At 39.7% G+C, this 15808-nt stretch overlaps 1 protein-coding gene across 1 annotated transcript in view; it reads left to right on the top strand.

The window, feature by feature from the left end:
• The window catches only part of lcor (ligand dependent nuclear receptor corepressor), a gene marked incomplete at its 5' end in the record, with an annotated part of 86673 nt that overhangs the window by 38529 nt on the left and 32336 nt on the right, over positions 1 to 15808 (top strand). Inside the window, one exon of the mRNA XM_079675124.1 lies at positions 15656 to 15721. Coding sequence (XP_079531250.1) covers positions 15656 to 15721 — 66 coding nt within the window. The remainder of the gene's footprint in view (positions 1 to 15655; positions 15722 to 15808) is intronic.

Here is a 15808-nt window from a genome sequence, read left to right as displayed (position 1 = left end):
TAAAAGTAGGAGTAACATCTCCACTGGAAGAGCAGCATCCAAAGCAGAAGTAACATCCAGAGAGGTAATCATTTGAAGTATTTCCAGGGAAGGAGCACAGAGTCCATCCTCATGCTCCTTCCTGCTCTCCACCACATAATGAAATAATTAGATAATTAGATGAGTAATTGGACTGATTCTTATTTCTCTTTCCTCCCGCTGCTGCAGAAAATGTGAACAGAAAAGAAAACTAGATATCGAGCTGCACCACGCCCCGAGTCCAATTCAACCCCAATGCATTATGGGAAACGGCAAACTCCCAAATTCGCCTTGACCAACCGTTTTCATTTGTAATGCATTGACTCAGTGTGAGAGGAAAGCGATTCGTTACACACATGCAGTCATACGATGTGCTGCTGTTTGATGTTGGGGGGTGATTCGTCAGCCAATCAGAGAGCTCGACCTACTTTCTTCTTCTTCTTCTTCTCCTTCCTCGAGCCATGACCATGTTCAAATGTTGGAAGTGTGACCGGCCATAGAAGCATAATGTGAAACCTCCTTACCCCCCTTTTTGATGTGAAGTGTGTATCCTTGGGTTGATTCACCTTTCTTGTGAGGCACCGCCCAATTTTGATTGCGTTTAGAGACTCTCTGCTGCATTAATAAGCAAGTGTGTGTGTGTGTGTGTGTGTGTGTGTGTGTGTGTGTGTGTGTGTGTGTGTGTGTGTGTGTGTGTGTGTGTGTGTGTGTGTGTGTGTGTGTGTGTGTGTGTGTGTGTGTGTGTGTGTGTGTGTGTGTGTGTGTGTGTGTGTGTGTGTGTGTGTGTGTGTGTGTGTGTGTGTGTGTGTGTGTGTGTGTGTGTGTGTGTGTGTGTGTGTGTGTGTGTGTGTGTGTGTGTGTGTGTGTATGTATGTGCAATTGTGTTGCGTTAGTCACAGAAATAGCTGCCAGTGCACATCAGCCTCCTTTGAGCTCATCACCGGATACTTCAGAGAGAGAGATGAGATGAGATTAGGGATTTGGTTTCCACAGAAGCCGTCAGATTGAATCGACACACTGTGTTTAGGCTGTGTGTTTCATTTTCCTGTGTGTGTGTGTGTGTTTTCTGTAGTTTGTTTGAGTGTCTGTGTTTCACCACGCCTTTGGCCAATCATGCACATATTTGCTTGATTCATTTCCTCCTCATTCCCCTGCACACACACACATGTATGCAAACATACACACACTGCCAGAGGTGGTTGTGACACGAAGTAAACAAGCTTTTATATTTGTATTTGTTCTCACACAGACTAAAATAATGATTCAATAGATTCACTGAAGTTTGTTTCCTGCACAGAAGAAAGGATATTGTTGATCTCTGTGAGTTTCAGCACTTCATGACTTCTCGCTTTAAAAGAAAATGGAGATTGTTAACAATTTGCATTAAAAAATTCTATTGTTTGACCATCGGGTTGAGGGACTCAAATGAAGTCAATTAAAACTGATTGAGATCCATTACTGATGTGTCTATTATTTCAAGCATGAGAATCTAATGAAGTAAAAAGGTAGGCAAATGTAACCTTCCTTTAGTTTTAGTTTGAAGTGTTTTATTGAGTTCATTTTAATAATAGACATGTTTTTTATCTGCATTAAAAACAAGGAGATGAATTGGCAATTATTGGATGCATAAGCAATATTTTATTTTATTCATGTGAGATGAAGACATCCTGACAGCCGTTCATTTCACCACATCAAAAAATAATCACATTTTAGCCACATACATATTAATGAACCCATGAGGATGTCATTTCTTACAAACAATCCCCCTAACAGGCCGCAATTAAATACTAGAAAAGTTTGAAAGCACTAAAATGGCTGCCATGTCATCACGTGTTGATTACAGTGATAAAAAGCTTTCTAGCTCCCTTTTTCTCGCTTGTTGTGTGTCCTCTGTTGCTTTGAAATCAGACCCTCAATCTCCGCAGAGGCACCAAGGTCGTAGTGGATTTTATTTCTTACCAGCAGTCAGTCAAACATCATCCAGTCAGTCAAACCAGACAGCTGGTCCTTGGGGGGACATGTGACAACAATGTCACAAACCTCGCACAGAAGAAAGAGCCATTCAAAGAGCTTTCAGAGACACCTAAATACAGAAGCCACAGAATGTACAGGAATCGATCTCAGTGTCATTTTTTGTGAAATTGAACGTATAGAGAAAGAAAACACACCAAGGAAAGTGTTGTATTGTGCTACATACTGGGTTCGAACGACAATGGCTGCAGTGATTACAGGTATAGGCCAACCTTGAAGTTAGCATTGACAAAAAGCAACAGGATGTTTCTATGTATTTTGAGATATTGCAGAAAATCTGTGACAAACAAACATTTATGATACCTAGGTGTTCGATAACCTTCACCTATTAACTCCACGTGTATAATAGTGTAAATGCAATTAGGATTAAAAGGTAATGTTAGGCTATTAAGGAGCTACATCCCGTCACCACCGCTAAGCTAAAGGCGGCTATTCTTCAGTGTGGTGTTGACTTTTGAGACAAGGTAACAGGTGACCAGATTTTCAAAATGAAAACCGGGGACATTTTGAGTTTTGCGGTCAATATCTCATTTTCTTCACTGTTAAAGAAAAAAGGGGGACAATTCTGGTTTAATGTAATTCGAACATTTGAACTGTTGGATACAAACAGAAGGACGACAGCTCATATATGAGACTTCAAAGGTCTTTTATTTTGAAACTCTACATCAGATTGTCCTGATTATCTCTGATTGACTAGATGGGGTCTCCTGCTATCACCCTGGAGTGAAACAAATCTTTGATTATTTGACAGTTTTTTATTTATTCTTGTATAAAAACAGAAGGACGATAGCCCATGTATGAGATTTCAAAAGTATTCCATTTAGAAATTCTACATCAGATTGTCCTGATTCTCTCTGAGTGACTAGATGGGGTCTCCTGCTGTCACCCTGAAGTGAAATAAGTCTTTGATTGACTTCGAATTTAAGATTTTAAACAGCATACATTTTAAATTGTGTTTCAGAAAGTAATGTTATTTTAGGAGTGTTGTGAGATGGTGTCAACATCAATTGAAATTAGTCACCCAGTGGAAATGTCAGATATGCCTTCATAACTGTATACTTACATTTCACATTCACTCAGTTATAATGTGGTAGTTATACGTAGTTTGTTTTTAATTATTATTGATCACATTATACAGTACATATATCTTAATTTAAGCCCCAGTATACAGTATATGAATATGTTTGGTGTGTTTTTTTAGGTATATTTGTTATTGTTGTTACGCTTTTATTTTGAAGGCAGTTTTTACAGGCCTCTACCGTAATCCATAGGATATTCGCGCACCGCAATACAACGTGCTTTTGACTGTGTTTTCCGAAGTGGGGGCTGGTTTGACCACAGTCTGTTTACCCAGTGTTTCCTGACATGAAACGTTTTATTTCACCTTGCTATGTGTTTTTAACGTATATTAAAAAACTGGGACATTTCCGGGGACAGTTTCAACTGGGGACAGGCCAATACAAACGGGGACTGTCCCCGGAAAACGGGGACGTCTGGTCACCCTAACAGGAAGTGATTGATTCGTGTTCACCAACACGATTTCGCCATTTTTTTTTCGTGTGACACACAGAACGATTTTCAAAGCAATGTAAATAATAACAAATTAGAAGGAAAAACAGATTAAAAAAAATACAGATTTCAGTATTCTGACACAGAACAATTTTAGAAGCAATGAATTTCTATTGGCAGTATGTTTCGTGCCTGCACCAAATAATAACAAACTAGAAGGAAAAAAAGATGACAAAAAATACAGATGTATTCTGAGGCTCTGAGCCATTTCTTTTCCACGCGGACGGAAAAAAGACTCGGACATTATACAATTTCAAATAATAGGGATAGGGTTAGGCTTAGGGTAAGATGTTGAGTAAGAAGATGTTTTTATGAATCACAAAGCTTCTGGTCTTCCAAGGCCCGACCGGACACAAAGACGTGGTGCAGGCACGAAACAGACTACCAATAGAAATACATTGCTTCTGAAATCGTTCAGTTTGACACGAAAAAAAATGCCAAAATCGTGTTGGTGAACACAAATCAATAGATTCAATTGATTTCGTGACTAAAACACGAAATGCCGTGAGACTGGGTTGGCTATAAAGCAGCATTTGTAGTTATGTGTTAATTGTTTTATTATCAAACTTTAAAAGCAGCTGAAACATGTGAAATGGTATATTGTTTGATCTTTCCTGGTGTCATGTGCATGTTGAAAGATGATAGCAGTCTTTGTTCATGCTCCTTTGGTTGGTGCGTCAACATGTCCTCCTAATATTGAAGACCATGCAGAGGAACATACTGAGACATAAGAAGATCATATATAAGATTAACTGCACGTATCATTCATTTCACAGGTCACTTTACTTCCTGCTGAACTAAGCAAACTGTATAGTCACTTTGAGTTGAGTCCAAATGACAGTAAATATGAAGATTGGTCAGCCAGCACATTTCAGTTTTAGTGTTTCTGCTTGCCGACTCGTCATGTGATGTCCTCGTGTCTTTCCAAATCCCGAATCCCCCGGCCATGTCTCTCACTGTCACCGAGGTGGATTATATGTTTTTGCTGCATGAAGGTTATAATCAGGGTTTAAAGTGCAAAGAATTACACTGAATGTTATTCTTAACTTTCTTTAAAAAAAAAGAAGCAGCCTCTGTGGAAATAAATGTGCAGCTATGTGGAGAGCAAAGATCATTGAGATGAAAGAGTTCTGTTGCACCATTGATTTCTAAAGCATCCTCCATCTTGGATTACATTCTCACCTTCATAGTTCAAAATCTCTGGTCTTTGTTATAAGTTTAATATCATCCAGAGAAGACTTTGGCGGTGATGGAATACCTTTTTTGCGGGGGACTTTTTGTTGGTGAAGATTGAGTTTTTGTTAAGTGGCTCTTGATCATTTAAAGGGGTTTCCTGGAGCACTTTTAATTTGCAAAACAATTTATGTTTTTATATCTTTAGATGTCGCATGAAAAAGAATCAACAACCGGTATGTGAATGCTGACCCTGATGCAAGAAGTTAACAAAACTCAGTGGCGAACCGTGTCTATCACAACTGGACCTTCTGTAGACACTGTGATATTACAGATCAACAACACAGATACGATTCTCATTTATTCATTTTATTACATTTTATTTATATAATTAAATCGATGCTTTGTTTGTTTTATCTGAGTGTTCCAGGGTATTCTCTGAATACCTTGAAGGCCCTGGCGGTTCGCCACTGACAAAACTGCAGCGGATTATAGGCGTCCTGCACCGGCATTGTTGAAATGAACACGGGTTGACTTGATTGAACGAGGACTGAAGAACGTGTGTAGACGGTCTGACAAAAGAGAACACACTGAATACACTAAATAAAGTTCAAAACAAATATTGCTCCCAAAGGTTTTCTCTCCGCGTTTTCTTACATTTTCAAAGCTGAATATTCTGATACATAATTATTTACTAGGGCTGCACCGAATGGGAAATTCTTGGCCGAAACCGATACCGAAAATAGGAAACAGATGGCCGAAAACCGAATGCCGAAAGGCCGAAAATGATTAATAGAAATATAAATATATAAGGTATACATTTTTTACCAATATTGTTCAGCTGCCTGATTATGGAAAAAGACATGATTATGGCAAAACTTAACTTAAATAATAAATACTATTAAGGGTCCATAAAACATTTATTCAGCACTTTTGAATGAATACAGTACATTCATTCCAAGTCAAGTGAATTTTCTTTTCTCTGTAGGATAACTACAACAAAGTGCATTCAGAACAAAGCCAAGGTGCTTTAAAACTGCATAAACATCTAGGCCAGTAGGCCTGCAACAAAATAGTGTAAATAAAGACTGTGACAGCCAGGCCTTCAACAACAACAAATGCACCTATAAGTGCATGCATACAAATGTGCAAACTGGATAAATCCACATGAATGTAACTATTTACAAATGAAGTTACAATTGAATTTCAAGAATCTGTAAATAAGGCTGTCTGTCCTCATAAGCAAAGTAGTAAACATTGTATAAAGATACATAAAGTGAAAACTGGATACAAAATCCACAATCAATTACAAATTAAATTACAATTTCAAGAATCTGCAAATAAGGTGGTCTGTCCTCATGAGCAATGTAAACAACATTGTATCATTTAGATACCGAAAGTACAATATATTGAACACTGTGCTGCTGTCATTTCCCCCTAATGATAACCTGAGATGGTGAATTATAACTCACAATGAAAATTGTTCAGGAAAGTGGGTATAGAGTAGACATGTAGAACTAGATAAGCTTATGATAAGCCAGCCTTGTCTACTTATTAAGGAAAAGTGGGAGGTTCCTTTTAATGAACAGTAGCTTCTCTGCTCTATCAGCCATAAGTCTGTTCCTCTTCTCATCAAGCACATGAGAGGCAGCGCTGAACAGTCTCTCGCTGTCAGTGCTTGTGATTTGATCATAGTCCGCATATTTGTCCGGGTGTTTTGATTTCAAGTGGTGGAGTAATCCTGAAGTGGTGGAAGTCTTTGCAGTTACACCCCCTCGAGAAATGTCAGCTGAACACGTTTTACAAATCGCAATCCGCGCCTCTTTCTCTGATATTTTGAAATATCTCCAAGCGGCAGACATGTTGGCTGTGAGCCAGCCGCGAGCATGGTCGCGCGCCGTGCTTGTCGCCGCGTTTTGATTACGTCATCACAACAACACGTTAGCTTACCAACGTAACCCTGTTCTCTGACATTCTAATTTTCGGTGGCCGAATATTCGGTGCATCCCTAATATTTACTGATGTATTTTATGTCGTGGAAAGAAACCCGTTAAAGTCTCCAGCTTGAGTTAACCACAATCCTCATTTCAGGCATCTTACAAAATAAAACATTAAAAAAAACGGTTTCTTTAAGACGAGGGATCCAGAAGTGGTCCATTCTTTCTGGGTTTTAGGACTCATTCCTGGACCACTCTATTGGCGTATACTTTAGGTTTAACTGTAAGAACTCAAGAGCTTCTAACCCTGTGTGTTTTAGACACAACCTTAATTATAAAGCCATAACCACTGTTGTCAGGAGAAAATATAAAAATTCAACGACCACAGAGAGTGTCACGTCTGAAGCTTGTTGAACCTCCCCATCCCTCTCATTCATGTTGTCTCACTTCCTCCTCTCTGGAGCTCCTGTTAGGGTTAATTAGGTATTGATTTGATCAGGGCCAGGCGAGGGGCCCTGCTTTGAGGGCTTTGGTCATGCTAAATTATTAATGCTCAGGCAGCAACTATATATAGCTTTGGTCCAATGGTCACAAGAAAGCCAAACGTCAGTTCCCTGTTTCTGTGCATTCGCTCCTTGTTCACTCACATGTAGATTGGGATGTTTCCTTCAGTGTCGAGTTGGTTTCCAGTAGCTGTTAGAAGTGGCAGAGATGCTGTTTTTGTGTGTGTGTGTGTGTTTTGATTTAACAAGCATGCTCCGGATGAATATTTGAGCAGCTCAGTTGCTCTCAGCTGCACTGGGAGTGTTTCTTGTTGTTTTTTTCCCTGCGTGTTTCTATGTAGTACTGGCTGGATTTCCCTGTTGCCATGTCCACACAGAAGCCCATACATCGAGCTTTTCCCGGTATTTTATTAAACGTTCTCCATTCAAAGAGAAAACAGCTAATGGCTCATCTTTGTGCTCCTCTTGCACAGCCTACAGTTATTCAGTTTGGTCTCTGCAACCAACAGACTGGCCGTTACTTATTAGGAATATATCGTATACTGCCTCTCTGTCTATACCTACATTTGTCATCAGTGTTAATGTCTGTGGAAGTCTTGTTTTATCACGTATAGTGGTCGATTACTTAGTTAGTTTGACTCCCAACGCTTGTGGTGTCTTTTTACGATTTGGTTGAGTGTCCTTCATTCATTATAGATTTGTATTCTTTTCTTATTTGTCGTGGTTGATGAAAGTTTGTTTTCTTTTACACAACAGAAAAAAAGCAAGATTAAGGAAGTCATTAAGAACCCTGACAGACTCAGCAACGTTTATCTAAGTGCTTTAAGAGGAACAATCCTCTACTTGGTTTGGAGTGTCCCCGCCATCTACTCACCATCCCACTGAATGAACTCCCCCCTAGTCTTCATGCGGCTTCTTGTGGTGGAAACTTACGCACCGGAGACCGCCGGCTCAGAAGAGCAACTAGCGAGCTACCAACCCTGCTGTAATGTATTAACTAATCAAAATGAAAACAGACTTATCGTTGAATAAATAACATTAAAACAATATTGAAGCAAACCGACTTAAATGGGCCTGTTTTGATCAAGTGTTTATTGTTAAAAGAGGACGGCTATTATTTTTTAAGTATGTTGGCATTGAAAATAAGAGACAAGAAATGATTCTCTTGATATTACCACTCCATGTGATGACACAGTGTTAGAAAAGCTGGGTATTCACACCAAAACTAGTGATTTTCTGCAATAACATCGACTAGATTTAAGAGCTCTTCACTCTGCAGGTGGCAAATTAAGGCAGCTGCTGATTTAATTACGCTACCTGTATATTGCCATTGATTGAAACCTTTCCTTACTTCGTTGATCAACCCAATTGGATTGTGTTGATTTGTATTTTTACATGTTATTGGTTGTTTGTTTGTCCTTTCTGCTGCAGATGTGGATTAGCTCAGTGTCATGTGACCCCCCCCCCCCCACCCCCCCTTCAATGCATGTATTTGTGTGTCTTTGTGTGCATGTGTGCGTCTAAGAGTGTGTCACGCTGCTCTCGGCTGCGCGGCTGGACACTGTGGAGGTTTCAGAGATGTGTGTGTGTGTGTGTGTGTGTGTGTGTGTGTGTGTGTGTGTGGGTGTGGGTGTGGGTGTGGGTGTGTGGGTGTGTGGGTGTGTGTGTGTGTGTGTGTGGTCTCTCTCTCTCTACACTCTAAAAACAAATGCCTTGGCTCAACAAAGAAAATCAACGCAACAGTTTGCATCAATGTTTATTGAGTTAAGACAACTTCTAATGAGATTGTCTTAAAGCAACAAAGTTATTTGAGTTAGGGGAGAAGGCTTTTCCTCTACATCAGAGGTGTTCTTAATTACCACTTACTTAATAATCGGTAGCATAAACACAAGTTTTGAAGTTGATTACTCAAAAGATTAAGTTGTTCCGACTAGTTTTACCACATGATTTAAAAGGAATTTTAAGTTGTATGTACTTAATTACCCTCATTGTGAACACATGTTTTTTAAGTTGACAGCCATTTATAAATTAAGTTGCTCCAAATATATTGTATTCAAATTTTTTTTTTCTTAGCTTTTTCATGTTTTTGCCTTTAAAGAAAGAAATTAATTCCACAACAAAAATATTAGGCGATTCACTTTTTATTTTGAACTGCAGTTGTTTATTTCAACACATGATGTTTCAATCAAGAGAGAATTCATTTAGTTTGAACATTTATTGAAACCATATGATAAGCTGCATGAACACCTGAAATCACAGCTGACTGCAGGAGAGAGGAGAACCATTTTATAGTTTGGCTGCAGCACGTTGATTGGCTGCTGGAGAATGAGGTGAAATGTAATAGGTTAAAGAGAACGCCTGTGATGAGCTGATTATAAGCAGCTGTGGAGTGAATGTATATACACCCAGTCTTCCTGAAAGAACTTGCGCTGAGCTTCATTTCAATCTTGAAAAAAAAGATAAATAACACAAATGTAAATTGCCCCACAAATAATAAATAAACACATTAGCCATATTACCATGGGAAATGGGGACACAGCAAATAAATGCTGCCATCACAACGAAGTTAGAGGCCTTTGCATATTCAAAACCAGCGCCAAATATGTACAATCTGTAAAGTTGTTGTGAAACTACAGAAACAAACTCTCAATGGAACCAATCTGCAGATCACACACATACATTTGACAAAAGATGAAACAAAGATGTTTACACTGCCGACAGTCATTATCAAACAGTATGAACACATTTAACGCAGAATGCTTGCTCATTCATTTGTTTCCCTCCACCACGATGGTTGCCATCGTATGGTCAGATCCTGGGGTGGGCCGGTCACTGATGAAGGCGATATCCATGTCCTTTTGAAGCACATTGAATAATAGGTCAGCGCATAAGAGATAATGAATTAGGTAATTGCATACTTTTTAAACTGTCACTCATTATTACCAGCTGCTAAAGCAACGCTGGTATTGCTTTCACCTGTTGAGTCTGCAGGTGTGTGTCGTCATGGCAATGTGGTCCTGAAGACACACAGAGCTGCTTTTGAGTACTTTGCCTAGTGTTTAAATGCATGTGGACAGATTTTGTCAATCTCAACCGTGCAAGTACCATACAATATGTGAACTGGTTAAGTGAAGAGCAGAAGCCACTTTTCAAATTGTACACAATCCTTTTCCCATGCCATTGCTGTCAACACCTATCCATGCTGAACGTTGCTAAGATATTATTGATTGGGGTGTGGCCAAAAGTGCAATATGCTTCAAAATGTAACTGACAGAGAGCAGTGCTTTTGTCCTGTGTTTTTACACTGTGTATGGATTTTTAATGGCGTCGCTAAACTCTTTGAAAAGGTCCTCTTCCTTTCCTCCAAGGCACACGGCAAGGCAGCGGATGGCTATAGTTCTCTGCGCATTCAATTGTATTGTGCTATTTTTGAAAAAGGAAAAAAAGAGAAATGACCTAAATGAATATGTTCTGAATGGGTGACTGCCAACAACTTGCATTTCAAAGACAACTCTGATAACGATCGTACCTCCAGAAGCATGTCCTTGATCTGCTTCACCGAGATTCATTTTTAATAAAAAGCGATATCACAATAGTAACCAAAGTATTTTTACTCTCACAGTAGCCTCTACTGCTTTGTACCCTCTCACAGAACTATTCACAGTTCAAAGGCTGCTAATTTTGGTCTAACAGCAATTTGCCTATACAGTGCAACCACAAGGCTATCTACTGTATTTGAATGACAAAAGATGACACTCACCTTAAAATGTCCTTTGTATATTTCTATTTGTCTTAACTGTCGGAACTTGTCCAGGCATTTTAAGTGGGAGTGGGCTTGAAATCCTTAACTCAAGGTGTAGAACAATTAAGCTATCAAGCCAATTGCATTACTTGCTACAACTTGAATTTAGTTTTAAGTCAATTAACGCAGAAATCAGATTTCAAATTACACACAATATTAAGTTGATGTAATAACCAACATTATTACGTCAACACAACTTATAAATCAATGTTTGCAACTTAAAATGTTTATCTAAATCGATTAACTCACATTTTTATCTTGAAACCATGCATTTAATTAAGTTGAAAGGTCGCCTGAATTCGTTTTTAGAGTGTACCATGTCATGTGTGAATGCTTTTGGCTCCAGTTCAATAGATGAACTACATCTTCTGGAGCTTTTTTGCCCCGTGGCTCAGGAGACTTTTTTCGCTGTTATCTCATCCAGCCAATCGCATCTCCTAATCTCATTTGTCCAATCACATCCTGGATCTCATCTGTCCGATCCCGGCCTCTGCCTCGCGGCGGAGTCATCTTCCTCTTCTTTACCCCACTGATGCGTTTGTGACTGTCACTTTAAATATGGAAACACTCTCTGTCTTGTGGCTTGAATTGCATTGGCTCGTGTAACTTTGACTCTCGTGATGATTCCTCACGCTGAAACGCTAACTAGTTCCCCCCTCTGACTTGAAAGCATAGCTGTGTTTCTGAGCATAATGGCAGCTTCAGAGCGGGGGGAAATATTGCAGCTTTTGAAAATTCTTTGAAGATTTCGTTTTTTTTTTATCAAAGCTGCCTTTGTAGGCTGCATGAATTTTGCATGTGCAGGTTTAAGGGATCTTTGTGATGTGTCAGAGTGTGTGTTTATGTATGTGTGTGAGTGAATGTGGGGGGGATAGTGTTGAAGTAATTTAAGAAAGCAAGGACAGAGGAGGTAAAAAAAAAAGGAATGTTGTTTTGGGATAGAGGACGAATACGATGGTGATGGGATGTAATTTTTAAGCATCTCTACACTGACATGCTCTAATGTTCAAAAAGCTCTTTATTGTTCTCATACTGCCTGTGCTGCAGCACCTCTTTTCACCCTCTGTCTGAAACCAGAGCTCTGTCTCTGTCTGCTCTGATTGGTTAGCTGGCCGGCTCTGTTGTGATTGGTCAATCACTTAGAGATGTCCCGGCCCTTAGCCTATCACGTACAATGTGTTGGAGCGCTAGCCAATAGAATAGTCCTACTTATGATATATCATCCTGTAAACATAACCACTGTGTGTGTGTGTGTGTGTGTGTGTGTGTGTGTGTGTGTGTGTGTGTGTGTGTGTGTGTGTGTGTGTGTGTGTGTGTGTGTGTGTGTGTGTGTGTGTGTGTGTGTGTGTGTGTGTGTGTGTGTGTGTGTGTGTGTGTGTGTGTGTGTGTGTGTGTGTGTGTGTGTGTGTGTGTGTGTGTGGCCTATCATACTATCACCACATGCTAGGTCTTACAGGAATTTAATGAATAAAACAATGTAATTTGTTTCTGGCATCGGGCCAAAAACAAGCTAAGGGACTGGTAGTGAGGAATTTCCATCATTCACACACACACACACACACACACACACACACACACACACACACACACACACACACACACACACACACACACACACACACACACACACACACACACACACACACACACACACACACACACACACGTCACTTTTTTTCATGGCAATAATATATACTGGCATTTATACATCCATGTCCAGAGCAATAATCAAGAAGGTCTTCATTGATTTGAAATGGGCAGATTTTCATAATGAACTGAGATTGATTTAAATATTTTTGTAAAAAAGTGGCACTGATGTTGTGATAATGCACACTGCTCCGCGGTGTCTATATACATGTAAGGCTGAGGAAGATGTTGAAACAAGAAATAACTGCAGCCCGTGCTGAACCTGAACATGATCGCCATCTTTATATTAAATTCCTCCGTGTTTTTTTCCCTCTCCCTCCTCATTAACGTCCACAGGATGCAAATATGTAGCTGCAGCATCACATGCTCCCCATCCCCCTCACCAACTCTGAACCCTGCAGGTCAAAGGAATGAAGGCAAAGTCAATACATAAACCATTAACTGTGAGGTTTAAATGTCAAGACTCAGCTTTAATTTAAGGGTGTTTTCAGCTTTATTAGATTAACGTTTTTTTTTTTATTAAAGTCACACCATCTTTAGACTGGACAATGGACCCTAAAGAAACATTTAGAAACATTGGAAACATATTGGTTGGTCAGATGACCTAAACCCATGTGATCATGTGTTTTTAATGCTGAAATCATGTGAAGGGGAAGCATACAAATGTAATTAGATACACCTGAACATCAGCAGGAGAGGACTCTTTAAAGTAGAGACACTACATACTGATATACACCTGAACATCAGCAGGAGAGGACTCTTTAAAGTAGAGACACTACATACTGATATACACCTGAACATCAGCAGGAGAGGACTCTTTAAAGTAGAGACACTACATACTGATATACACCTGAACATCAGCGGGAGAGGACTCTTTAAAGTAGAGACACTACATACTGATATACACCTGAACATCAGCAGGAGAGGACTCTTTAAAGTAGAGACACTACATACTGATATACACCTGAACATCAGCAGGAGAGGACTCTTTAAAGTAGAGACACTACATACTGATATACACCTGAACATCAGCAGGAGAGGACTCTTTAAAGTAAAGACACTACATACTGATATACACCTGAACATCAGCAGGAGAGGACTCTTTAAAGTAGAGACATTACATACTGATATACACCTGAACATCAGCAGGAGAGGACTCTTTAAAGTAGAGACACTACATACTGATATACACCTGAACATCAGCAGGAGAGGACTCTTTAAAGTAGAGACACTACATACTGATATACACCTGAACATCAGCAGGAGAGGACTCTTTAAAGTAGAGACACTACATACTGATATACACCTGAACATCAGCAGGAGAAGACTCTTTAAAGTAGAGACACTACATACAGTTCTAATAACCTGAAAGATAGCAGAGTAGGGCCCTTTACTTCCACCAATACCCTCAAATTAAAGATGCACGTCTCTGCTTTTTACCACATAGTGAGTGTTTTATCTCATATTTAAAAATATGATCTTGTTCTCTTTCAGATAGTTCAAGTATTTCTCAAAGTCTGGAAGTTAATTGCTTTAAAAATGAGCCTTTCTGTCTGACAAAATATTTCACATCACTAGTTATTGTACTACAAAAAGACACTCCTTCTGCTTTCTTGTAAAGTTGTCATGAGGTAGACCGTAATATTTTGATGTTTTTTTCCTCGGCTAATATATTCTTGCAGTGTTAATTATGTGGCCTGACAAGTGGCTACACTTGAACTGTGTGTGTGTGTGTGTGTGTGTGTGTGTGTGTGTGTGTGTGTGTGTGTGTGTGTGTGTGTGTGTGTGTGTGTGTGTGTGTGTGTGTGTGTGTGTGTGTGTGTGTGTGTGTGTGTGTGTGTGTGTGTGTGTGTGTGTGTGTGTGTGTGTGTGTGTGTGTGTGTGTGTGTGTGTGTGTGTGTGTGTGTGTGTGTGTGTGTGTGTGTGTGTGTGTGTGTGTGTGTGTGTGTGTGTGTGTGTGTGTGTGTGTGTGTGTGTGTCTTTGCTCCAGTAACCTTTTCTGTTCCATGCAAAAGTACACACAGACACACACACACACACACACACACACACACACACACACACACACACACATCCACGTGTCTTTGTCTCCCTTTCTCCATCTCCCTTTAATAGAGGATGAGGTGGGGGGGAGGAGGTGAGGGAGGTGGGGGGAGGGGGGGGTCAGTTTGAAAATTGCAATATGTATTTATGTTTCGCTGTATGTGGTTGCCAGGCAACAGCAGAGCGAGATGTATGTACAGTTAATAAAAAAAGTGAGATTAGCCTGGTGTATTAGAGGTAAAGCGCTAATTTGCTTCAAATAATATGAAGGAAAAAAAGTGTGTGTGTGTGCGTGTGTGTGTGTATGTGTGTGTGTGTGTGTGTGTGTGTGTGTGTGTGTGTGTGTGTGGGTGCACGTGTGTGTGTGTGTGTGTGTGTGTGTGTGTGTGTGTGTGTGTGTGTGTGTGTGTGTGTGTGTGTGTGTGTGTGTGTGTGTGTGTGTGTGTGTGTGTGTGTGTGTGTGTGTGTGTGTGTGTGTGTGTGTGTGTGTGTGTGTGTGTGTGTGTGTTATGCTCTCACATCATTGTCTAGATATGTGTATCTAAAAACAGCTCCATTGTCTGAAAGAATGTGTGAATGTGATTTTTTTCGGATTAGTTTCCAAAATTAAAAACAAATATTTTCACCTTTCACCTTTCAGATTGAAAACTGCTTTGTGCTGTTATCTTTTATATTTTTCATTTTAAAATGTTGGTTGCAATGGGAGAGCAGTGGGGGCTGTGCATCAGCAAAATAAACCCTATGGGAAAAGCACTTTGTTGTTCATGTTCCTAACCCTTCAAAAGATGAAAAAAAGTCTCCAAAATGCTTCGACTTGCAGTTTGACAGCTTCCTTACGGTGTTTGTGTTATGTATTTAAGCTGCTGTCATTTTGTTGTTCTGATATCAAACATGTCCTCTTGCATTAACATCACATCTCTTTTTCCCCGTAGGCTTTGAAAGCATCTTGGAAGGCTTGTTTGGGCCGGGACTAGTCAACGATATCACTCTTTTCCAAGGTAAACAAACACAAACACAAATGCAGTTCCACTTATTTTAAATCAAAAACAACCTTATTTTGAACAAATATTACTAATTAATGTTCA

Source organism: Notothenia rossii (genome assembly GCF_949606895.1).
Source record: "Notothenia rossii genome assembly, chromosome: 1".
Classification (NCBI taxonomy): Eukaryota; Metazoa; Chordata; class Actinopteri; order Perciformes; family Nototheniidae; genus Notothenia; species Notothenia rossii.
Note: the sequence above shows the minus strand (reverse complement) of the source record. Positions and strands in the feature narration are given on the sequence as shown.